Below are 25,867 nucleotides of genomic sequence, written 5' to 3' on the forward strand. Positions count from 1 at the left end.
TGACAGGTCAGTCCACAGACAGCGGAAAAAAACAGCGTAAGCCGCCATTGTCCCCACCGGAAATCCCCAGGTTCACATAATTTTGAATTGGCATATAATTCTGTAATGTGGAAACAGGATATAAGCTAATTACCCTCATCCAAACATCCTAGGGTACCAAAGGGTTCTCTTTATTGATTCCCAGAAAAGAATCCCTTTTGGTATTGAAAGTTTATATAAATTACACTGCAAGTATTCACTCTGCTCATTTGTATAGGAGTTTTATATTTTGAGGCATTGAAGTTTTTTGCACTCAGTTCACAGGAAATCATGCAGAATTATTTCCTGTGGATTTTTTCCAATATTAGTTGCAAGGCATAGGAATTGCACAGTTTGGGTTTTCTCAATTAATTAGCTAATGTGGGAAGTGCACTGTTACATTCTCCTGTGTTGTCATTCTTCTGAATCTATGCTCATGTTGCCTTATTTGGCAAAACCATGCTTCTATGCCAGTATAGGCATTTAATTTTTTGTAAAAGAATTGTTTGAACCATAAGATGATTTGCAGGTTTTTTTGTTCCTGTGCTGATCACCCTATATGTGAATACATACAGAAAGAAAGGGAGAAAGAAATGTTACACACAGTCTGGCAATAAAGGCAAAGAAAATGCAAGTTTAGCATAAAGACATAATGTTTGAATGCAGAGAAGAAATACATGCAAAATACAGTCAGAGCAGCTATGATTATTCCCAACCAGAGGCCAAAGGAGATAATTCTGCACATTTCTAAGTGTGACTGCTATTCTATAAAAATCATGCCCATGCTTAGAATTAAAGTAACATCATGGTTTTGATGGCAATTCTGTGCTCCAGTAGGTATGACACTTGACACATCCAGCAATTTTTAGAAGAGAGTAGTTGAGCAGTCAAAAAGCTTGAAAGGTAACCTCCTACTTGTCGATAATTATAGCTTTGGTCTCCATGGAGCTGTTCAGCATGCTACTTTTAAGATCGCAGTATATTTTGCAAGATTCAAGAGTTAGCTTTCAACTCTTTTTGCTAACTCATTTCTCTCTTGAGACAAACTTGCTGAAGAGAATGTAGCTGCGAATCCCTCCAACACCACAGCTGGGATTTTCCTTGCTCTTGAAACCACTGGAAATATTTTATAACAGTACTGTTTTCCTCTAATGAGATAAAACTGGACAGTTAAAGATACTAAATAATTTTTCCATAGAAACAAAATACATAAAGTCACATGTAAAAACTTGCATAATGCTTATTTAAGAACGTAAGAACACTCCTACTGGATCAGACCCAAGGTCCATCTTAGTTTCGTGTTTTGTCTCCCATGTGGCCAGCCAGATGCCTCTGGGGTATTTGCAAATCCAAGGTGTAGACATATCCTTCCCCTCATGGCTGATATATATGGAGGAAAGATCGCACAGAAAGTTCTTTGTCATTCCTCAGGTAAGAATAAGATGTGAAAAAGATGTTCAGCCACATTTGACATAGTATTGATATTGTTGGATGCCCATCTTTAGGCAGAACTACTTGTATTTGCATTGAAGATACAGCGTAACAGTGAAGATGCACAAAACAATTGATACAAGGTACCTCTCCTCAAATTGTTTATGCAGCCACCTCTTTGCAAGGTTTGCACGTCTGCTTCAGAAGCTACTCCCAGCTGTTTGCATGCATGTACATACTTGTTATGTTTGTGGCTCTGCACTCACATGCATGTGAAGGAAGTGGGAAAAAATTTCCAAAGCAACCTCCTAAACCTTGCAAAAAATGGATTTGCTTTAACAGTTTGATGAGAGATGCCTCATTCACCCTGTCACGTGCTGTGGAGCCCTTCTGAATGACCCACTCAGCCTGAGAGCATACTGAGCCTCCTTCTCTGTAAGAAATGGAATCACAGAGAATCAAGGCACTTGTAACTGTTCTGATTTTCTCAGAGAAGGGAAATCTTCTATTCATATAGGAAAAAGGGTGCTGACCATGTGCTTAGAAAAAAACAATAATTAGTCACATGTAATTCCTAATAATGGGTTTTAGTTTTTGCCTTTCATGTTTAACAAAGCTTAACTTCCTAAAAATGTATGCCTTGTAAACAGGATATCTATAAGGGTTTACAGGGTTCCTGAAATACCTCAATGGAATAAAGGTCCTCGTTTAGTGACTACCTCGTACAGTGACCATTCACAGTTACGACAGTGATTAAAAAGTAACTTTACGACTAATCCTTGCATTTATGACCTTTGCAAATCTGTAAAGCAAAGGAAAGCTGAAGTAAGATCATAAGCACTGTTGCGGTTTCCCTAAGTGGCCACTTGTCTTAATGGCCAAGTTGCCCGTCCCAATTGTGGTTGCTAAATGAGGACTACCTATATGCTTGTAAGAGTACATGGGCCTAAACACTGAAAGAATTTAGTCCTTTTCTGTTTGGAGAGGGGACTTTTCTTTTCCACCTTTAGGAAGTCATAAAGGTCACACATTCCTTTTCCTTTGGCTAATAAAAGCTGAACATATCCGATTTTTAACCACATTTACACTTCCTTGCACTTTCTATTTTACAAAGCCAGATCGATGAACATGCTAAACTTGAGAAACAGTTTCCCAAATAAAATTGCCTAGCAGTTTAGAGCTATATCTGCAACTGCCTAACATTGGCCTATCTAGCAAGCATTAGGAATCATGTGGTCCACTCCGAAAGGAATTGGAGTTTGACATGCTGTATCTTCATCTTCCTGCAGGGAAAAAGGATTGGAGTGCATGCTGTATGAGAAATGAGAAAACAAGCACTAAATTTAAACGTACTGAGCAGGACAAACAGGATTTTGCCAGTACATCATATCTTCAGTGAAAAGTAAAGCGGAGTATAATACCTAAGGGTGTTTGCATCAGTACATGTATGCTTTATAAGCTTGTGCACGCATGTATTTTTTAAAGAAGTCCATCAGGACATAGTACTGTTGCATGCCAAAAATGGATATGTTACTAAAGCAGGGAAGAGAATGCATATATTTGGATCATAGAAGGATGAGAAGGGAATACATATTTCAAAAACTGATCAGGCACTCTGCCTGGCTGCTTGTTCTACAGAGTATTAGACTAGAACTGGAGAGATAAAGTTCAAATCCTTACACGGTCTTTCCAAAAAAAAAAAAAAATCCCCTACTCCCAAATAATTTGTCCTTGCGGTCAAGGTGAACTTAAATCTGTGAGTCATGTGCTTCTGTATTGCTTGTTTTATAAGACTTTTATTCTTCCATTATTATAGAAGGGAGCCACAGGTAAGGAGGTTGAATTTTATATGAGTTATATTTTTTCAGGCCAGCATAAGAATCAATAGAAGAGAATATCTGTAGCTCAGGGTTGAACTGTGGAGTCCTCTCTGAGCTTGGGTGTTCGATTGCAGACGTTTCAGTATCCAGCTAGGTAACATCATCAGTGCTAGTGAGTGTGGGGTTTACTCTCTGTCTATATACAGTAGCTTGCCCTGCCAGTGTTGGTGGGAGTGTGGTTTTCTCCTTGGTAGTTCCTTGATTGTTGTTGTTTATTCGTTTAGTCGCTTCCGACTCTTCGTGACTTCATGGACCAGCCCACGCCAGAGCTTCCTGTCGGTCGTCAACACCCCCAGCTCCCCCAGGGACGAGTCCGTCACCTCTAGAATATCATCCATCCATCTTGCCCTTGGTCGACCCCTCTTCCTTTTGCCTTCCACTCTCCCTAGCATCAGCATCTTCTCCAAGGTGTCCTGTCTTCTCATTATGTGGCCAAAGTATTTCAGTTTTGCCTTTAATATCATTCCCTCAAGTGAGCAGTCTGGCTTTATTTCCTGGAGGATGGACTGGTTGGATCTTCTTGCAGTCCAAGGCACTCTCAGAATTTTCCTCCAACACCACAGTTCAAAAGCATCGATCTTCCTTCGCTCAGCCTTCCTTATGGTCCAGCTCTCGCAGCCATATGTTACTACAGGGAACACCATTGCTTTAACTATGCGGGCCTTTGTTGTCAGTGTGATGTCTCTGCTCTTAACTATTTTATCGAGATTTGTCATTGCTCTTCTCCCAAGGATTAAGCGTCTTCTGATTTCCTGACTGCAGTCAGCATCTGCAGTAATCTTTGCACCTAGGAATACAAAGTCTTTCACTGCTTCTACATTTTCTCCCTCTATTTGCCAGTTATCAATCAAGCTGGTTGCCATAATCTTGGTTTTTTTGAGGTTTAGCTGCAAACCAGCTTTTGCACTTTCTTCTTTCACCTTCATCATAAGGCTCCTCAGTTCCTCTTCACTTTCAGCCATCAAAGTGGTATCATCTGCATATCTGAGATTGTTAATGTTTCTTCCAGAGATTTTAACTCCAGCCTTGGATTCCTCAAGGCCAGCTTGTCGCATGATGTGTTCTGCATACAAGTTGAATAGGTAGGGTGAGAGTATACAGCCCTGCCGTACTCCTTTCCCAATCTTAAACCAGTCCGTTGTTCCGTGGTCTGTTCTTACTGTTGCTACTTGGTCGTTATACAGATTCTTCAGGAGGCAGACAAGATGACTTGGTATCCCCATACCGCTAAGAACTTGCCACAATTTGTTATCTGGATGTGAGCTGCTGGAGAGGATGAGTTCTGGTACTTTTGTTTCCTTCTTAGCATTATTATTGTCTCTTTTGAATGGTGTGTAAACGTGGTTTATCTCTATGTGTCTATTGATGGCTGATGCATCTGAGTGCCAAGCTAAATCCTGGGCTACTGCTTTTTCTGAGTAGTTTTAAATATATTTTGTTTTAGAAGGCTGAATAATTTTAAAGGCCTTTTCAGCTGTCTTGTTGATGTAAACATTTGTTGAATATTTGAGCCAATCACACTTTGGGGTTACTTAAGGATGTAGTGAATTGTGTGGGCAAGAAGCACACATAGGAACATAAGAAGACCTCTGCTGAGTCAGACCATAGGCCCATTTAGTTCACTATTCTGTTACACAGTGACAGCGTGACTGGAGGGCAATAGCCTCTTCTGTGGTGCTTCTGAACAACCAGTGTTTAAGACAATGATTCAGGAGGGAATCCAGAGTCATCAGTATTAGTCATTGATAGCCTGATTCTTCATGAATCTGTTCATCCTCTTTTAAAACTGGCAGATTGGCTTCAAGTACTGCAGTTGCTGGAAGCAAGTTCTACAGTTCAGTTATGTACTGTTTTTTTTTTTTTTAATCTTTTTGGTCCTGAATTCCCTATGCTGTATTTATTACTTTAATGATTTACCATTTTGAACTTTTTGGAGGAAAGTGCTGTATAAACGTACTGGTGTACTGTTCTGCTTTGTGTTGTCTATACAGGACAGTTCAGTTTCATCAAAAACATTTCAATGCTTGGATTTAAAATAAGTGGGTTTTTAAAATTATTTTTGAGCAAATACTGTTAGTGAAATTAATGGGTGGAGCATTACCTCTTTCATGCATCTGCCCCCTTTTTCTTTTGTGCATAGATATAGGATCAATAAGAAAATATATGTAAGTATGGACTTTCTACTTCTTAGTCTCTCTTACCTTGCAAAATACTGTGCCTTTAGTTCAAGCAGAGGGCAGAGTCATGCCATTTCTTCAAATCTGCTGTGGAACAACTGTTAAATCTTTAACAAAGCTGTATATGGAGTCCAGTTCTTGATTACCTGTGGGCAGTGTAACATTGGCTAAATTATAAAGTATGTTGGTTGTATACTAAGTGACATCCCTGGCAAGGAGCATTTATTTCCACCCCACGTGTGGCAGGCAACTTGGGTCATCAATCCCTATGTCTGGCCCTGGGGCAAACACCACTGTTTTCACTAATTTAGATCCTGGTTTTTTAAATTGATAGGTTTAAACCTCAGCACCAATTGCCTCCTGATTGACTGAATGGAAAGAAATGGGTGTATTGTTGCTGGATTGATTGATAGTCCTTCCACTGGAAGGTGATCTTAAAGTTTTCCAGCAGCTGACATATATCTAGTGTTGCTTCAGGTGTTTGTTTTGTTTTATTTATATACTGACATTGTTCCAAGAGCTCAAGGGGCCCTTCATGGGGACTTCCCATCATTTTATCCCAACAGTAACTCTGGGAGATAGGTTGGACTGAGAGAGAGTGGCTGGCCTAAGTCACCCAAAGAGTTTTTGTAGCTGAGGATAGATTTGAACCTGGGTTTCCCCTGCCCTGGAGCAATACCTTAACCAGTACACAACACCGCCACTCTTTTGTAATTACATTAATTACTTGCAATGAGAGATGTGGGTAATGAAAGGGATCAGGAAGTCGCTAAACAAAATAGTTGGGAAGGAGAGCTTCTTTTCTTTTTCATGGTCAGACAAACCATTGTGAAGAATTAAGGGTAACTTTCTTTTTAATATATGTTTGATGTGTGTGTATTCATCTGTTTATTCAGCAGGGCTTTCAGATGGTGGCAAAGGGAGAAACAGGCAAATGTCCGTCATTTGTGACCATTTTTTGTCTTTCTCTTTCAGTGAGTATGTTTTTGAACACATTAACACCCAAATTCTACGTTGCCTTAACTGGCACTTCCTCGTTAATCTCAGGGCTTATTTTGGTAAGTACTAGATATATTTTTTAATTATTTTACAGCTTTAGTTCTATAATGCATTGGGTTCTACAGCTATACATTTTTTTGTCTTTTTTCCTTCAAGTTGCCATTCCTAGGTACATTGTAGAGTTTGTGTTAGTCATAAGTTAATCTGAACATTAAGACTTGTTCTGTGCACAAGTTCCTAGAGTACATACTAGAGAAATCATACCCTTGTCAATTAGGATAAAACAGAAACCAGTTTGTTCAAAGTGCCCTCTGTGTATTAGTTCTTGGCCATGAAACTATACACATACATATAAAAACAAAGAATGTGATGGCACCTTAAAGATGAATATATTTGTTATTGCATAAACTTTTACAAATACATTTGTTATTACATAAACTTTCATGGATCATTGGCCACTTCATAAGATGTATACATGATACCTAATATACAATCTGTACTCCAGCTGTGTCACAAAGGAAAGCAACAACTATGTGTAAATTCAGAAAAGCCCAGCTGATTAGTTGTTCAAAACAGAGAGTACCAGGAAACATGTGAAAAACAGCCATTGGAGCAATGAGTTGGATGAAAAGCTCTTATACATCTTCTCGGAAGAATATAAAGTAGCCCATGGGCACAGAAGTGCTGCACTTGAGTAACAACTGTGATTAAGCTAGCTGGCAGCCAAGAGCTTCTGTCAAGCCTCAAGAAGGTGCCGCTCAAACAGAAGTTCCCCTTATTGCAGGTGGGGATTAGGCAATGCTAAAAAAACAGCTACCACAGATGTGTATAATTAATATATTTATGGCATCAGTAACAGTTAAGATTAAATACACATTTACACATACCTCACTAATGTTACGATTTATGATTAAATTCATTATGCCTTGGGCTTTTTGTATAGCAAACCCCCAAATCAGAATTTAAAATTCTGGTAATATGCATAAATACAGATAATCATTTATCAGTAGCGTAATCCTAAATACATCATCTTAAAAGTAAGGCCCTCTTAGTTCTAGGGGACTGACTTCTAGAGAAGAATTTTCTGTGCAAAATTTCAACCAATCCCATAAATATATTATCTCATGTGCCATTTGTTATTTATTTGCATAGAATGATCTGAGTACTTGAAATTGTGCTAAACTTTCAATTAACATCATTTATTTCCTGAAATAATATCTTGTTTGGAGCATAACATAATTAGCCTACAGCTTCCATTTAATTAGCTTAATACCAAGAATGGCTATCTTATTTTGGTATATGAAACTTAACATCCCTCTCTGCCTCTTTTCAATAATATAACAGCAATGAAGTAACAAACAGCTTACTGTCTTTTCATGGTATTCAGAGTCAGCTATCGCCTTACTCAATCAAAGAGTAGGTCCATTTCTTTTTCCATGAAAAAATTCACTTTATGCTGTTCTCCTTTAATAATAATACATAATAATTATTTAAGAAATAGTGGTAATTGCCAGTGAATTTTAGCCTTTAATTTTCTTTGGTATCAGAGAGGAAGCTGACTCTGTGATATTAATATAAACTGCAGTTTATTAAAATATTCCCTTATCAAACTATGTAAAACCTTAATATTTTATATGGCTGTGCAAAAGTTCAGTTTGAAGGTTTGGTTAAAATGCAATTTGATTTACTTTCCAAATCAAATGGGAAAATTTAATTACACAATTGGATGTTCCAAATCAAGTCTTATCCTTCTGCACATGCATAGAAATGACTTTATGAATCTCTTTGGAAATCTCAGTCAAATTAACCCTATTAAGTAATTCAGTTCAAATATCTGAATCAAATCACATTGATTTTCCAGTCTGACTTGAATTAGATTGATTTTCTAAATCAAATCAACATTTTGCCAGATTTAAACAAGTCTGTTATTTTCTTTTTAAAAAGTGAACTCAGCTTTCATCAAATACAACAGTTTTCACCCTATGGTGCTGTTAATTTTTTTAAATGATTTCTTCTCTTAAAAACATATTTGTGCCTTAAAAGCACAATGGAGATTTTCTACCATTTTCAGTATAGACCTATGCTTCACGGTAAATCTTTCTAAGTTAACTGAAATTTTCTCCAAGGTAAGTAGATATAAGATGTCACTGCATATGTTTACAACCATGCTCCTGACAAAAAAAGCAGGGTGTTAAGATTGCATCACAGTGAAGTTAAAGCAAGCTATTCTGAATCAATACTTCTAATAATGCAATTGAACACTGTTGTCAGTGTTTAGTTCTTATTAAACTCATTAATGCATATGCTTGTTCACAGCATACTTTTGATCTCTTTTCTTAAATGTGTACAGCTTATACACTGTGTCCATGCAATAAATGCTTGTAAGTTATGTACTGTACAGTACTGTATCCATGCAATTAACTGTAACAGGTTGTGTTTGTTCAGCACTCCAGTCTTATATTTAGTCCTGTAGCCGTAGTACCAAAAAAGTGCTAAGCTTTTATGTTGTTAAAAGAAGTGTCTTGTATTGAGAGTCAGCTTTCTTCCTATCTTCTGTACAGAAATATCTGTAGGCAAAATCAGACAGCTTTTATCACAGTTAAAAGAAGTAAAAGTGGAGAGTAAAGGAAATGTCTTAGGCTATAAGAGTTGCCCTCTTCCACCAAACCAGTATGGGGTAATATTAGTACTCCTACTAGGAAGTTAATCCTAGTTTTCTGGACACATTGGGTAAGGTTAGATGGTAATGCATTCATTGCTGCAGGCTTAGACAGAATACAGCACGCCCCCACCCCCAACCTTTTGTCAAATAATTCCAATGTACAACATCCTCTTTTTTAAAAATCTAACTCACTAAATTTTCTGCAGGTTCATAAAAAAAAAGTTATATAATGAAAGAAAAACCCACTTTGCATAATGTTGAAACATTCCCACTGCAGTGAGAATGTTGAATTTCTGGCCTGTAGAGGGAACTACAAAACAGGAGTGGAAACATGTTAGCAACCATTTCCAGAATATGAGCTCATATTGTTTCCATTTTAGGCCAACCTTTCTTTGAATAATCCTCCTGACTTTTGTGCTCAGTTCCCAACATTACAGGTAGTCCTCGGTTAACAACCGCTCATTCAGTGACTGTTCAAAGCTACGATGTCATTGAACGAATGGTGGTTATGAAGTGTCCTCGAAGTTCCTGCTGTCACATCACCCTCACGGTCACATGATTGCAATCTGGGTGCTTGGCAACAGGGTCACAGGATGGTTGCAGCATCCCTGGTCACATGATCGTGATTTGTTACCTTCCCTGCTGGTTTCCCACAAGCAAAATCAATGGGAAAGCCAGCAGGGACAGTCACAAGTTACTTGGATAAGTCTCCCCAACCCGCACACCCTCCCTGAGCCTTGCTGCACTCGATCCTCGCTTAACAACAGAAATGGGGACTGCAGGGATCACCGTTGCTAAGCAATGCAGTCATGTGATGTTGCGCTTTTTGGCCGCATTGCTTAGCGACAGAAATTCTGGTCCCAATTGCTGTCAACTCAAGAACTACCTGTACTGTGCAATTTTAGTTTCCTGATTTTGGAAATGATTTTCTCATAGTTTGCTTTTTGTTGTTGTTGTTAAAAGAAATCATTCTGAAAATGGGTGGGGCTGAGGGAAGTAATTGCACATGAAGTGAACCACCTTACGGATTTTGGATCTACTTTGACTTCAGTAGCTTCAACTTCCTTCTCTCCGTCCTGGCTTGGTTGGTTCTCCCCGTTGCTGTCTGTCCTGATTACCAGGAAACACACTGAGACAATGACTTGGTCTCTAATATTTATTAGTAGTACTTAACAAGAATCCTAACAAACTGAGGAAGCGTGGGAAAAACCCAGCCATATAAACCCCGAGGGTTAAGGCGGTCCCGATCTGTGTCTCTTTGAATGGCTGAACAGTTCCTCAGTGCTACGCATGCGCTTGACAGTCTGGGTGGGAGCCCCCTGCTCGCCATCCTTACTCATGACACTGTCAAATAAAAATAATTTCTGTGTGACTCAGAAGCTTAGTCAAATATCTAATTTGACCTGGTTCTGACTTTTATGAACCAATTTTTCCTGAACTTTATTATCCTGGTCTAGGTCAGTGTTAACTCAAAAGGCTGATGAACATGTCCAGGGTTCCAGTAAGTGAACTGAACAGGATGTTTTCTCTAAAAGCAGCAATATTAACTCAATAAATTTTGAAGCAGGAGCTTTTTGAGATTATGAGAAGCCCAGGAACAGAGTATTCACTCCTAATTTTGGTTTCACTTCATTTGATATCAGTGTAACTTGTTTCTCCATTGTTTTATCTGTTTAAAACAGGCTTTGTAAAAGGAAGTGTGTGGGTAAACCCAGAATACTGAAATAACTCTTAAGATATGTTACTTTCTGAATTGAACCTATGGACTGACTTTTCTAGATTTGGCTTCCTAATGAGCAACTTTCCAGTTTTTTAAATAACTTATTTAATAATTAGTCAGAAAAATCCAAACTAAAACCAGCCAAGTATTCCAAACTCACTATTAACGTAACGGAAAGAAACGACATACAGTAGATGAATCCAACATATACCCAGAGGAGATACAAACACAGCTGTTTTGTCTATGTCTTGCGAGCTCTCAAGATACTTAGTGCTCATTTACCAAACAGATCTCAGAAGAATAACCATGTCTGCCAAAGAGGTTCAGAGACTTTGTTGTTTTCAAGCAATAAAGGAATCATTACTTTCCTAATGAATGTATCTTGGGCATTCTATGAACTCATTTTATCTCAGGGTATACGATCAGAGACAATAAAACCCCAAAAGTTTTCAGACCAATGACGTTTGTCTTGAAAGGGAGGGGGAAAAAGCAGTAATTCCAAGGATGAAACATTAACTTTCAGAATTAGTATTTTGTCTTTAGATACAAATTTTAACCTTAGAAATAATAGCGAAGTAGTAAGTGAATGAACACTGTCAAGTATGTATCATGCCAAGTATAGATAAAATGCAATTAATTTTGTTTTAAAGGATATTGATGCAGTGAAGGGCAATGGAGAAACAAGAGGAGGGCTTAGTCTTACTATCTTGTTACATTTTTATTGACCTTTTCTTTCTGGGTTCATCATTGAGGCAACTATGTTGTTATTACTGCAACATTCTTAAAACAAACTCTGATCTATTTAATAATGATTCATTAATACCCTGCCTCTGCCAGATGCTGAATAACTGGGAGTTGTGGTCTCAGCCTCTCAAGAGAGCAGCCATCAAATTGAAGAAAGCTAGTTTACTTAGAGAGCAATAAATCAGGCCCAAGGATGCAGGTGGTTGATTCCATTACTTCTCTGCTCTGAATATATTTCCTATTGCAAATCCGTAATAAAAAATAAATGGCTCGTCTCTTAAAAAAAATCACTGTGCCTGTCTTTTAAATAATGGTAGCTTTTATGAAATTATTAACACTGATTGAAAAGTGGCTTTTCATCTCTGCCATGTTGAATACAAGTTCTTGGAAATTACATATTGAAGCTTCTGTGAATTTGCCTAACAATCAGCTTCTATTTATTATTATATATCCACCTCTGATCTTGACTCTCCATCATCAGTTGCCTGAAGGACTGTTACAGTGCAGTAATAAGTGTGTGTGTGTGTGTGTGTGTGTGTGTGAGAGAGAGAGAATAATCCCTCTACTTCTACTGGGTTGCCAGTAAGACCAGACCAGAAGAGGGAAAGGCCTGTGGTCTTACATTCCAGCAGAGAGATGTGAAATAGAGTGCTGGCCTGTCCCTTGATTTCCTGTCAGTTGGAACATCCAATGCATTCAAAGTTGGCTTAATCCTCTTCTTCCCTATCTGTGGAACACCTCATTTAGGTGGTTCTTTCTGCTTCTCACTTGTGGGAACACTGCTGGTTGTAGATTTACATATGTGAAGCTTTCCCCTGGTATAAGTGGAGTATTTTAGCTGAAGTAGAATTAGGATGGATGAATTCAATGTCATAGAAATATAGAGATGGAGTAGCCATTTAAGCTAACTTCCTACCTGGAAACAACCCTATTGTCCCATAGCTCATTGGTTTTCCTTTTTAGCCCCCTCCCCATGTGTTGAACTCAAATTCTACCCAAAAGATACATCTCTCATCTGATCATTAACTAATCCCCTTAGTGCTTCCCATTCAAATTTTTAAAGAACCCATAATTTCATTTGTCCACATTCCCTGTCAGTGTTTCCACCCATTTTTTCTTTTGCCTGTTTTATTATATAAGCATTCTAAGATAACATATAGCACTGTATAAATTATAAATAATATTTTATCCAAAATATATTTCAGTATTACATTTACAATTTGTAAATGTGAATGGCAGTAGAAATTGTCAGTTTAAAAAGCCTAATGCGTTTTTCCATCTGATTTAGATATTTGAATGGTGGTATTTTCGGAAGTATGGAACGTCCTTCATTGAGCAAGTGTCTGTGAGTCACCTGCGCCCTCTGCTGGGCGGGGTGGACAACAACTCTCCCAGCAATTCAAATACAAGCAATGGGGACTCCGATTCAAACCGACAGAGTGTTTCAGGTGAAATGGTTATAATGTAATAATGATTATAATTTAATAATGTAATTGAACAATTGTTAATAATTAATTTAAATAACCATTTAATATTTTAGGCAGTACAAGTTAACTGTGATATTAAGTCCTTTCTGCAGACTGAGCAAATCGCTGCTCATTCTTTACCATTTCTGATGGTTGATATATTTGGGAAAGCTTAGTTTTTTCTGATAACTGATTTGCCCAGTTCAAGTGTCAAAACCTAATCAACCTTGGTGAGAGATCACAAGAAAATCTCAGGGTTACAGACTGTGCTGGGAAGCTTTAAAAAGTTGATTTGTTTATGTTTTTATCTTGGAAATGGCAAACCACTGCCACAGTATTCCCAAGAAAACTACAGTATATGTCTCTCTCCTCACCAGGAGTCTAGCTTGACTTAATGGAGTATTTTTCTTTACTTTATATTTTCTGAGATCCTTTCCTCTTAACCTAAAAAAAAAATAAAGGTATAACTTAAAGTTTTTCACTCAAAGTCTTGCATAGCTTTACTGCTTGCTGTGTCAGAACAAAAGAAGCTACAAATAGAACCAGGGAACCATTTTGAAAAATGGAGTGCTGAGACTTCCAAACCTGCTCTTAGATTCTATGGTCTTCTCTGTACTCCAACACTTTATCTCTTTCTTGTAATGTGATCATTATCAATGGGTCTTTTAAATACATGTTTTATTCTACCTTCTACAACAGCCTTTCTCAACCTTTTTGACCTTGGGGAACTCCTGCACCTTCAGGCTCAAATATAGGCCAGAAGCAAAATGATTATATTTGTTTCATGGGTAGGCCTGTATATATGCATTAACCGTGTTCTTAAATTGAAAATAAAGAATGAAACTTACCTCTTTAATGTGAAGTTGCCCAAATTTGAAATAATTTTTTAAATAAATCGTGGTCTCCCAGGGAACCCCCAGTGACCACTCACAGATCCCTAGGGTTCCACGGAACTCTGGTTGAGAAACCCTGTTCTACAAGGTCAGTAGCTGGTACCTTTTATCTTATTTTTTATTTTATTGTATTTATTATGTAACAGCAGAGGAAGATTTTAAAAAGCAGACTGTTGTATAAATTTACTGATCTATAATATTAACTAGTTAGTGTAATTTTACTGAAGAAATAAATAGGCCTGAAGGGACTAAAGTAAATATCTGAGCAATGCTGATTTGTAACCTCACTTGTGAATCCACTTGCCACTATTAATGCCCTTAGGTTTAATTGTGGCAGTAAATCACAGTTGGTGAGTGGCTAATCTAGTATGAAATATTACAACATAAAAGTTGTAACTGAAAACAGCTTTCAAAGGACAGTTCTTTTTAGTTCAATCAGTTTGCTCCAGCCATGCTCTGGGACATTATCTACACAGTTTGTTTTGTTTACAAATCACCTTTTTATTCTCATCTATAATATACGGGAATCATTCTGAAACCATATTGGTCCGTGTTTCTGTTTGCTTTTTAAAAAAATGTTATTTGGAAGGGTTTAAAGTATCTCATTGAATGAATGAGTTTGATCTATTAGTGATTTTGCAGTACTGGAAAGCATTCGTCTTCCTTTGTTCCTGAATGCACCAATGGTTCATGAACTCAAGGAGACAGTTATAATACATATGAAACATAATGTGCTAAGTGTAAGCCCCTAGGTACGCCCAATTCATAGTAAATACATTTTTATGCCCTTGGTTTTCTCTTTGAGTGTTTGGGATGCACCACCTGGGATAACTAATTAGAATATAATTTGTTTCCAAATAAACATTAGCATTCAATTATAATTAGAGGCATTTTTGTTTATTGTGACAGAATGCAAAGTCTGGCGAAATCCCCTAAATCTGTTTAGAGGAGCTGAATATAACCGGTGAGTGCTATGTAGATTTGTTATTCAAATATGCTAGCCTGTTTGGAAAGTATTTTTAAACACTATTTGATTGTCGTCGTGAATCTCGAGAAGTCAGGTCAGCAAGTAGTTCAAATAAGGATAATTACAGTATGGTCTTTGGATCCACACTCTCCCTCTTTGTCCTTATGCTGGAGGATGAGCACTTGAAACTACCCTGCCTATATAAGTACCCTGCATGATATAGACTTAAGTTCTAAAATATACAGGCAAACAAGACAAGAAGACAAATTCCCCTGTAGAAGTTTCCTCTTCTACTTACCAAGAATCACAATGCTGAAGTACATGAATCTACAAAGGGAGAGAGACCAGGTAAGGTTGGTCTTGCTCTCCTCCAGATAGTTGTAATCTGAAGGATGATGAATGCCTGGAACAGGACTACCATTTCATCCAGAGTGATAATGTGTAAATTTCTTTGAGTACCTTCATCAGTCTAGATCAGTGCTTCCCAAACTTTTTCCTTCATTACCCAAAACTGCTTATCAGAAAGTCCTTTTCACCTAATATAGGTAATACACTTTAAGTCAATTTAATGGGTTTGTGTATCGTTACCCAAAGAAAAACCACTTTTACCCAGTTTTGGGTAATTTACCCAAGTTTGGGAAGCACTGGTCTAGATCAAGGATCTCATTAACAACAGTATATGATTTTTTTTTTATATATTTACAGTATATCCTGTTTTTTCTCTAAGCACTCAAGGCAGTGTCCATAGGCTTATCTGTCATTTTAATCTTGACAATAACAACTCTGTAATTTAGCTTACAGAGAGAGTAAGCTGAAGTCACCCAATGAGCTTCATGATTGAATGGGAATTTCAATCTGAGTACTTGAATCACTGGCCCCCATTAGCTCCCCTTCCCTCCCAATTCAGAAGCTGTTTCTCCTGAAAATAATACAGTGATGCATAGAGTAGCTCTCTTAAGACAACCAAATCAGATATTACAGAGCTGAGATATAGTACATCCAGGACTGTTTAAAACCACTTAACCTGCCTTCATGATTCCTTAATTTATTTTAATTTCAGTTTATTAAAAATGTTCCAGTGTATACCAACTATGTCACCATAGGACAATAATTCAATGAGTTCTCATTTTTTCTTCAACTTAAAGCAATTAAAATTCTTTCCAAAAATCACTTGTTAATGCCATAGTTGAATTTGTAGATGGAGGTTGCTATATTAAGAAGGATGAAGTGTGTATGGGTTCATTTTCTCCTCAAAAGGAAGAGACGCATAAAGGAAATCACATTATGATTATATGATGTTTACTTCCACAATCTCTCATCCTGTATATCTGTTCTGAATGCACGTAACACAACTCTATTTGCAGATACACATGGGTGACTGGAAGAGAACCATTGACATACTACGATATGAATCTTTCAGCGCAAGATCATCAAACATTTTTCACATGTGATACTGACCATTTAAGGCCTGCAGATGCCAGTAAGAATTTTACTAAATTCGTTTGAATCTGTAGCAAATTGCAAAGCCTGTTTTAAGAAATTGGGGATAAAAGATATCACAGATGTCCTAACTCTCATCTACACTTGTATTTCATTTGACAATTTGACTATTTAGATTATGTATCTGAATTATGATTTCCTGATATGGTGATTTGGAATTTGAATTATGAGGCTACCTGTATTTCCAACAGCTTTTCGCCCCTGAACCTTTGCTGTAGCACTCACATTGTGTTGGGTTATTGTCATCTGGTTCTGGCTACTTCTGTTATTTTTTAAGGAGAGCAGTTAGGATAGCCAAAAATGCCTTAAGTGGTTGCTAAAGCCCTGAGTAACAGCATTTTATCTTTTGTTCAGGACCCACTTAATTATATTGACAGTTTTCATAGCTGCTATTGGAGTAAACCATTCTTAGCACATTCGTCCATAATTCATTGTTGACATAATTTATTTATTTTTATTTTATTTTATTTTATTTTTTATCCCACTTTTATTACTTTTATAAATAACTCAAGGTAGCAGACATACCTATTTCTCCTTCTTCCTCCTGTTTTCCCCACAACAACAACCCTGTGAGGTGAGTTGGGCTGAGAGAGAAGGACTGGCCCAAAGTCACCCAGCTGGCTTTCAGGCCTAAGGCGAGACTAGAACCCTCAAACGCCTGGTTTCTAGCCCAGCAACCACTAGATCAAACTGTATGTTCATTCTTCTCAGGATATACTGAAAGATGATTCTACCATCAGTGTGTCTGATTATATTTTTGGACCTAATGAATTATTTCTGTGGTAAAACACCCTGCTAATATGTTAGTCTAGATTAGTCTAGCATTACTGCCAAATTACTGTATTTTTAAAAAAAATGTTTTATTTCATAGTAATGCAAAAGGCATGGAGAGAAAGAAACCCTCAGGCCAGAATTTCTGCAGCACATGAAGCCTTAGAGTTAAATGAGTAAGTCTACTTAAAGTTCTTTGAAAAATTTTTCTTGGTCTGTCTTCTTTTAAAATTTCCTATTACTGGGGGAGGGAGTCTTGTGCAAATTTCTTACCATTGGGAAAGTCTTGTACAAAGTGAGAACAGTGTGAAATAGTACTCTTTGTCTCCACAATCAGCGCAGGAGGAAGGTATGAGTGGAATCTGTACCTTTGCATTTGTTGATGAAGCATGATGAAGTTTTCATTTTTTTCTAAATTAAGAAAAGGATGAGTTGATGCAGGAGGAACATTTGTTTTATGCTAATCATGACAGACATGTACTGATTCTAAAGAAACATTTTTCATTTTTCAAAAATGCATTTTCTGAGCTTTAAAGTGATGGTACCTCTGTGATATATTACCAATTACTTATTTTAGTCATGAGCTATACATCTTCCTGTACTTGCATGCCCCATTCACCCTTTTCCTCATATTCATTTACAGTGGCCCTTGTTTGCCTATTGGAGCTTTGCATCTTAGTTGTTCCTTGGATATTATTTGTTCAGTCATGGGTTGGAATGCAGAAGGCTTCACACATCTAACCCAAAGCTGGTAAAACTAACAGGATTGGTCACATAAGTTATAGTAGATTTTGCACACTGTTGGATCACATCATGTCTTGTGCCCCAGCTTTGCCCAAAGTTTCTGCTCTGGTCTGTATGTTGTAGTTCGGTTAGATCAATATAGCAAGATGTATGTATAATTCCCAAATTTAAGCCCTATGGTAAGTACTTGTCCACAAACATACCCTTGTAAAATCTGTATATGGGTCCAAAACAGATCATGTCGCTGCTTGACCCATGTGTAATTTGGTGTTTGCAGAGCTCTATCACCACCAGAAACTGAAAGAATTGTAAGTTGTAGCTTGCTGCCCAGATCCTTAGCTTCAGGATTGGGTAGCTTTGAACTTGCAGAATTGTGCACTTGCAAAGTTGTTCTCTGTTGAAGTAAATAAGTAGCACTCTAGGTTTGAATATATGTTACAGAGTTTCCATGCCTGCAATCAGTTGCTGGATTGAGGCATGCCTTTAACTAAAAGAATCAGGCATGCTCAAGCCACTGGCCCATCTATCATACCCTAGCAAATGTCTCTTCTTTCTCTAGCTCTCTTATTGATTATTACTTTGTTATTTCATTGACAGGTGTGCCACTGCTTATATTCTCTTGGCAGAAGAGGAAGCAACAACTATTGTGGAAGCAGAAAAACTGTTTAAACAGGCTCTGAAAGCAGGTGAAGGCTGCTACAGGCGTAGCCAACAATTACAGCACCATGGTACTCAATATGAAGCTCAACACAGTAAGACCCTTTCCCTCTGCTACCAATACTTGAGGGTCAGAAGGACTCTGTAGTGCCTCTTCAGACTAACAGGCTCACTTCATTCGATGCATGGAATGGCTAAACTGATGTAGGATTTTAACTGGGATGGGGCAAGGGGAAAAAGGAAGGGGAAAACAGGGTGGCTGCCTTCCATTCCCTTCCTCATCCCAATTGAATCCTGCAGTGTTTCTCAACCTTAGCCACTTTAAAATGTGTGGACTTCAACTCCTAGAATTCCCCAGCCAGCATTTCTGGGAGTTGAAGTCCATATGTCTTAAATGGCCAAGGTTGAGAAACACTGGATTAGCCACTCCATGCGTCTGGTGAAGTGAGCTGTAGTTCACAAAAGCTTATGTCTTTTAATAAACATATTAGTCTGAAAAGATGCTACCATATTCCTCCTGATTTTGGGCTACTTTGGACAAATACAGCTCTCCTCCTACAATACTCTAGGGATCTCCAAGAAAAAGGTTTCCTACAATTTGCTAAGAATAACTGCTGATTATAGGGAAATAGCTGAATTCTATTTATTTATTCTCAACACTGTGAATAGTACATTGGTTCTGTAGAAAAAAAAATAATGGTGAAATTCAGTATTATAAGATACACGTCTGTAATTTGCAGAACAAGAAAGAAAAAAATGCAAAAAATGTAATGGGAAACAAAGGTAAAATAGCTCTTGGGAGTACATCTTCAGATATCTAAGAAGAATATATTACTATATTCTTCTTAGGTATCTGTTAGGTTCTTGGACAAAATAATCTATAGTTTCCAGTTACAGCCACCTGCATACAAGAAAGATGAATTCAAAATGGAATAACAGCAGTGAGTTAATTGGGTTAATCACAAAAATGAAATGTGTCGTATGCAAAAAAGGAATCTGAAAGAATTTGATTGTTTAACTTGTAAAACAGAAACAAGAGGGAGACTTCTTTTGCATTTACCTTTTCTTCTTGATGTTTTATGAAAAATTTGAAGTTGCTGCTAAAAAGGTTCTTCAGCTCCTATTTTCCAAAATATGTTTAGTGACATTATTCTAACTTGTAGTGTGTGTGTGTGTTTGTGCATGTGTGTGTGTATTAGCAAAGTTGCAGCCCATTCAGTGCATTGGAGTCTCCATGCTTTTGTTCCAAAATGGATGAATGCAAGTAATTAGCAGTATTATCTATAAAACTGAGAGTTTATGTTTTTCAAAGTAGGATTGTTTTTAAGGAGGACTTATTATGACTGAATCATTAAAAGAAGATTAAATGTTGCATGTCTTTGTGTCTGCAAGTTGATTATATTGGAGAAATGGTGGCAAGACTAAAGCTTGAGAACATAGAGGCTGCTTATAAGAGGCAAATTAGCCTATCATTAGTACTCAGTGAAATTTCTAGATATGTTGAATGAAATGAAGTACTTAATAAAGGTAATTTATCCTAAAAGATAAATCCTAAAGAATCCTAAATCTTAAAATCCTAAATGAAAAACTATGTCATAGAGTTTGAGAATGTTGGTTTTGCTCCAGAACTTTCTAAAGGACAAGTTATCTGATACAGATTTTTTGTACAGAAATTATTTTTCTAGAAAAAGAACTTGCAGTTTCTTTAGAGTGGCAAAATAGAGAGGGATATGATTGTCAGACATCGAATAATCAAATCAAAGGTTGTCAAGATTATTTTATTGACTTGTTCCTTATCTGGCTTTACATGATTTAGATTGGGGACAGCAATATTCGGTTCCCTTTTTGACAACTTTATATGTCATGACCCCTACCAGCATAGTGAATGACAGATGATAGGAATTGCACCTTAGCAACATTTGGAGGGCCACTGGTTGTCCTCTCCCACTAGTCTTAAATTACATATTTTTAAAGAAAAACAAAAACTAAGGGGAAAAAAAGCAGAGGAACTTTGAACTCCTCTGATGATGAAATACACAAATTAAAACATAACAAAACCTGGAAATCTTGCTGGTCAGACTCTGTACTCCCACAGTGTGTGAAGCTCTTGGTCGATACATTCAGCCGTCCGGGTTGTATGTGTTTTAACGTGGCTTTCTAGCCCAGTCTGTGCATTGGAGTCCTTCATGATTTTTGCCCAAAGAATGATAGGGATGGTTCCTCTACTTGTTTACTGTATCTATCAAGACTTATTTCTTTCTTTTTTAAAGTAAGATAACATACCATATATTATTGATATCACTGGATATTTTATTTAACACCTTCACTGATACACAACATATCTTATCCATGTTTACCTGGACGAAATAGTTTTACCATTTTAAAGGTGAATGTTTTATAGTAATATTAGCATAACCTGCAGAAAATCTTTGTAGAAGCTTAGAATCACCCCTGACTTGATGGCAGATTATTATTATTACTGCTACTATTATTATTATTATTATTATTAAATTTTATATGCTGCTTGGCTCCCAGCAACTCTGGGTAGTTTACAAATTGTTAAAAAATTTAAAAACAAGTTAACAATACAAGAAACACAAGACAAAGAAACAAATATGGCAGAGAAAACAGACCCATATGGGAACAAGAAAAAAGAAGAAAAGGGGCATCAATCGTCCCTAACAAAGGCCTGGGGAAAGAGCCACATCTTCAGGGCCCTTCAAAATACCCATAGGATGGGGCTGTTTAAATCTTGGGGGGAACTTTATTTCAGAGGGCAGGCGCTGCTACAGAGAAGCCACACTTCTGGGGCCCTGAAAGATGGCATTGTTTAATCCAGCCTTTCTCAACCTTTTGATCCTGGAGAAACCCTTGAAATATTTTTCAGGCCTTGGGGAACCCCTGCATATTCAGGCTCAAATATAGGCCAGAAGTTACAAAATGATTATATTTATTTCATGTGTAGGCCTGTATATATGTGTTAACAGTGTTCTTAAACTAAAAATAACGAATGGAACTTTCCTCTTTAATGTGAAGTTGCCTGAATTTGAAATAATTTTTTTAATACATTGTGATCTTCCAGGGAACCCCTAGTGACCTCTCGCAGACCCTAGGTTTCCATGGAACCCAGTTGAGAAACCCTGGTTTAATCTATGAAACCTAGAGCATGCCAACCCTGCCAGATCAAACCAGGTGGGCAGATACTATGGGAGACAGGCAGTCCCTCAAGTAACCATGCCCTGTGCCATGTAGGGCTTTATAGGTTGTGAGCAATACCTTGAAGCCTACAGAAATAAATAGGCAACCAGTGCAGCTCACAAAGAGGTGTTACATGGGCATACCAAAGCATGCCCGTTATGGCTCTTGCTGCCGCATTCTGGACCAGCTGAAGTTTCCAGGTGGTCTTCAAGAGCAGCCCCATGTGGAGTGCAATCAATCAATATTAGCATATTAAGGCAAATAATTCTTTACAGTTTATCCAGGGTTAAAAATATTCTAGTCTGACAGATTTCATCTCCAGCCAATATAGCACCATTGATGAAATAAACATCTAACCTAGAAAATTAGCTCTAGCTAAGGTCTATCTGTTTAATCACTAAGAGTTGATACCAATTTGATGGCACATAATGAATAAGATTTACAAGGGGGGGGAAAAGTATGTTTTTTTACTACTTGCTGACCTATGAGGGTTGTCACAGTTTTATTCATTAGTATTTATCTCACTTGTTTTCTCATGTCATATTTAGTATCTATAACCTTATATAGAAGATCAGTTCTCATTGCCATGGGGTGTCAGAATCACTGCAGGAAACCTGTCAAGCACCAGGCTCTTCCCTTTTGCAAACTAATCACATGCACACCTAGATGCTCAAAGGACCAGGATTTTTTTTTAATGATAATTGCAGATTATTATTAAATGTGAACCATCAACAGTGTGAAAAAGGATTGACTCCACACATAGCAGTGTACCTATTATCAGTCTATAATGTATACAGTGTCAGTGCACAGAAAGCAAATTCAAGTGGCTTTCCTAAGTTTGTCATGCAGGTTTATGTAAATAGGCCTACATTATCCCTGTGAAATGCCAAGCAGTTTACAGTGTACAAAAATATCTGGGAGCAATAGTTAATTTAAAACAAATTTTCTCCCTCCTGTCAGAATTCCAATGATGCAGCAGCAAAATACGAGCAAAGTGCAGAACTAGGCTGATGGCCCAGTTTTGCAGCATGCTGCACAGATGAGCTGTTATTTTGGAGGGAGGTGCACAGGAGAAACACTTACCTAAATAAAGCAGGTTGTGGAAGTTACCATACTGTGATAGGCATATGATGTGAGTGTATCACAATGATCTAATATCAGTGCTCACAATAAGTGGTAGTATGTTGTAAACGTAAGGACGAAAATACCCTTCCATTTGTACATCTTCTCTAATGTGATTAGTGATAGACAGGTTTTAGTTCTGTTTTTTATTATGCTGACCTAATACCTCTATTCAGTAATAAATTCTAAGAAAGGGCATTTCTTTGGAGATGTTAAAATAGACCTTTTGTTCTGTCAGTTTCGGTAAACACTCAACCTCTTCAAACCTTTTCCCCTTCTCTCTCTCTCCCTCTCTCTCTCTTTCTTTCTTTCTTTCTCTTTCTTTCTTTCTTTCCTTCTTTCTTTTTCTTCCCAGGACGGGACACTAATGTATTAGTCTACATTAAAAGGAGGCTGGCTATGTGTGCAAGAAAACTGGGGAGGACCAGGGAAGCTGTGAAAATGATGAGAGATGTGAGTTTGGATTTGTGTTAATATTTGCCTTTTACATAACTAGTCACAATCATAGAGAGGAATCTCCTTTGGCTATAGAACCAACCTATCTACATAAAACAGTGCTGATATCTTGAGTACTTGCTTTCTTTTTCTGGTCTTTTTCCTATCATCCTTCATATTTCTGCACAGGGTGAATGATTGAAGACATTCTTGAATTTGTGTCCTTTCTTGTTTACTGCTTCTATCTCATCCAGTTACTTGCACATGGAACTCCATTATTGAAATCTGATTTTCCTTACGAGTTCAAGATCTATGTAAGGAAAATCCTGCAGAATCTTCTAGTCTGGATATTGTTTTATCATGAAGGACATGAGGAAGGCACACTATTAGCCCAAGGATCATCCCTGATTTTACCATAAATGTAGAGAAGGAATAAGAGAAAAAGAAAGAAAAATTAGTTACAATTATTTTAGAAAAGTTGGTATGTAGTACTGGAAAAGGCAGTTTATGTGACCAAGGGATGCACTTTCCTCCCAGCCCCTGAGGCTTATGTCATTAATGTGATAACATCACTAGACAGGGCCAAAGGCAGTTTTGAGGATGGTTTTAAGGAATCGTGCAGAGGCATGAAGTACCCATCTTGTAGCTCTCTCTCTCTCTCATTTTTGCCAAGAACAAGAACAAGGAAGTGCACTGTTGAAAATCAGTGATTTTATTACCCCTGGGAGGTACTCCTGTAGCTTCAGGCAGGCCATGAATTGCGCTCTAATGAATGAAAAAAAAAATCCCAATTCTTAGAATAAAGGAAATGTGAAGAATAGAAACTAATGCAATTAATTTGCAATTTCAAAGGGGCTGAGAGAGATGCAGAATGTCACAGATTTTTTCTGCTGCCTCTTCAGTGTTTCTGTTTCCAGGATGAGAGCCAGTGTGCTTTAGTGATCAAAGTGTTGGAATGTCATCAAGGAGAAGGAGTCTAGTGTCAGCCATGAAAACTCCCTGGGTTACTTATGGCGACTTATTCTTTCTCGGCCAAACCTTTCTCACAGAGTAATTGTGGGAAAGAAAAATGGGAGGATGAAGTGCTGTGATGCTATCTTGAGCTCCCAAATGTAAAGCAGGGTAAATACAAATAGTATAAATTGTAACTATTTTGTTTTAAATTGTATATTGGATCATGTAAGCCACTCAGAGTCTTTTGGAGTGGGGCAGCTATAATAAATCTGAATAATAACATTAATTATACGTATATTCAATTTTGTATTTTTAAAGATAAACTTTAACATGATACATTATTTAACCTTCATGGCCACCACCTCTGTGGCATTCATTGGTTTTCTTGGTCATGCTGGTGCTGAATTCTCATTCCTACCTTTGCTTTTAACACTGTGTGACAAAATATATATAATCCAAGGACATTCCATTCACTTTATTGCTGGGACCTTAGCTAAGAGACAGGAAGGCATGGAGAGCATTGATCCACAAAGTGACCGAGGGTCGGACACGACTGAACAGATAGACCAGACCAGCTTCACCTCTTCTCATTCCTCAATCTGAAGAGTGAATCTGGCAAAACTGAGCTCCCCCTTCCACTGTCTAGCATGGGGAAAACATATAAACACTTTTATCTTGTTTTTTTTAGTAAGAAAATGAAATATTGTAGGGAGGAAGAGTGCCAAATTTCATAGAAATCAGGGTAAGGTTTTTTGAGCTACATGCTTTTAAAATGGGTTGCTTTGTTTTTTAAGCACCTATAGGATTTTTTGCTTTTTACCAAAATCTGCCAAAATTTATAGGAAATCTGAATTGCAATTAAGAGATTAAATGTGCCAAATCCGATAGAGATCAATGCAGGTTTTTTTCAAACTATGCTCCTTTAACTTCTTGTTTAAATTGTGCATAACTGTTTTATTTGAGTGGAGAATGTAATAAAATTTGCAGCAGAAATAGGTCCTGGAGTGATAAATACTGTATATGTGTCTCTCAAATTTCAGTCAGGGGGATTGATCAGCTTTTGTGCAAAAGATGTGGCAAGGGATAATAATGTTCTTTGTGAATTTATTACAGCCCACTGTTATGGGGGCTTCAGAGAAATATAAGAAATTAATGTATTCATATTTTCTTTAAAAGAGGGTGGTTCTTAAACCACCTGAGTAGACAAGACAGCCATAGAATTTATTTTAATGCTTCTGGAAGGTGGGAAACAGGGAACTGAGTGATTAAACAATTATTGTCCCTCTGAGTCTTTTCAGTCCTTGCAAGATTCTCTGATTGGGATAACTTACATAATTTGATCATAAGGATCCATTTTTTGTACTTTTCCATAAATATTTAGGGCAGATGTTCTGATATCATTCAACTTGTCAAAAGAAGTTGTGTGTCCTTTCCCTCAATGAAATTTTTAGATGTAAATAAGAAAGATATTACCATGTCAGAATGTTGTTATTCCCTAACAAGTATGTTTGATAAGCCCTATTTATAGT

At 37.4% G+C, this 25,867-nt stretch overlaps 1 protein-coding gene across 6 annotated transcripts in view; it reads left to right on the plus strand.

Annotated features, from left to right (window-relative positions):
* ST7 (suppression of tumorigenicity 7) overlaps nt 1-25,867 on the plus strand; it is a 111,413-nt gene that overhangs the window by 64,489 nt on the left and 21,057 nt on the right. For 5 of the 6 annotated variants that reach the window (XM_063309501.1, XM_063309500.1, XM_063309497.1 and 2 more), the window contains exons 2-8: nt 6,482-6,564; nt 12,920-13,079; nt 14,900-14,954; nt 16,322-16,437; nt 17,329-17,404; nt 18,570-18,724; nt 23,305-23,402. In XM_063309501.1, the coding sequence (XP_063165571.1) occupies nt 6,482-6,564; nt 12,920-13,079; nt 14,900-14,954; nt 16,322-16,437; nt 17,329-17,404; nt 18,570-18,724; nt 23,305-23,402 (743 nt within the window). The remainder of the gene's footprint in view (nt 1-6,481; nt 6,565-12,919; nt 13,080-14,899; nt 14,955-16,321; nt 16,438-17,328; nt 17,405-18,569; nt 18,725-23,304; nt 23,403-25,867) is intronic. The other variant, XM_063309498.1, reaches the window with a different exon arrangement.

This window comes from Candoia aspera, chromosome 7, assembly GCF_035149785.1.
Source record: "Candoia aspera isolate rCanAsp1 chromosome 7, rCanAsp1.hap2, whole genome shotgun sequence".
Lineage (NCBI taxonomy): Eukaryota > Metazoa > Chordata > Lepidosauria > Squamata > Boidae > Candoia > Candoia aspera.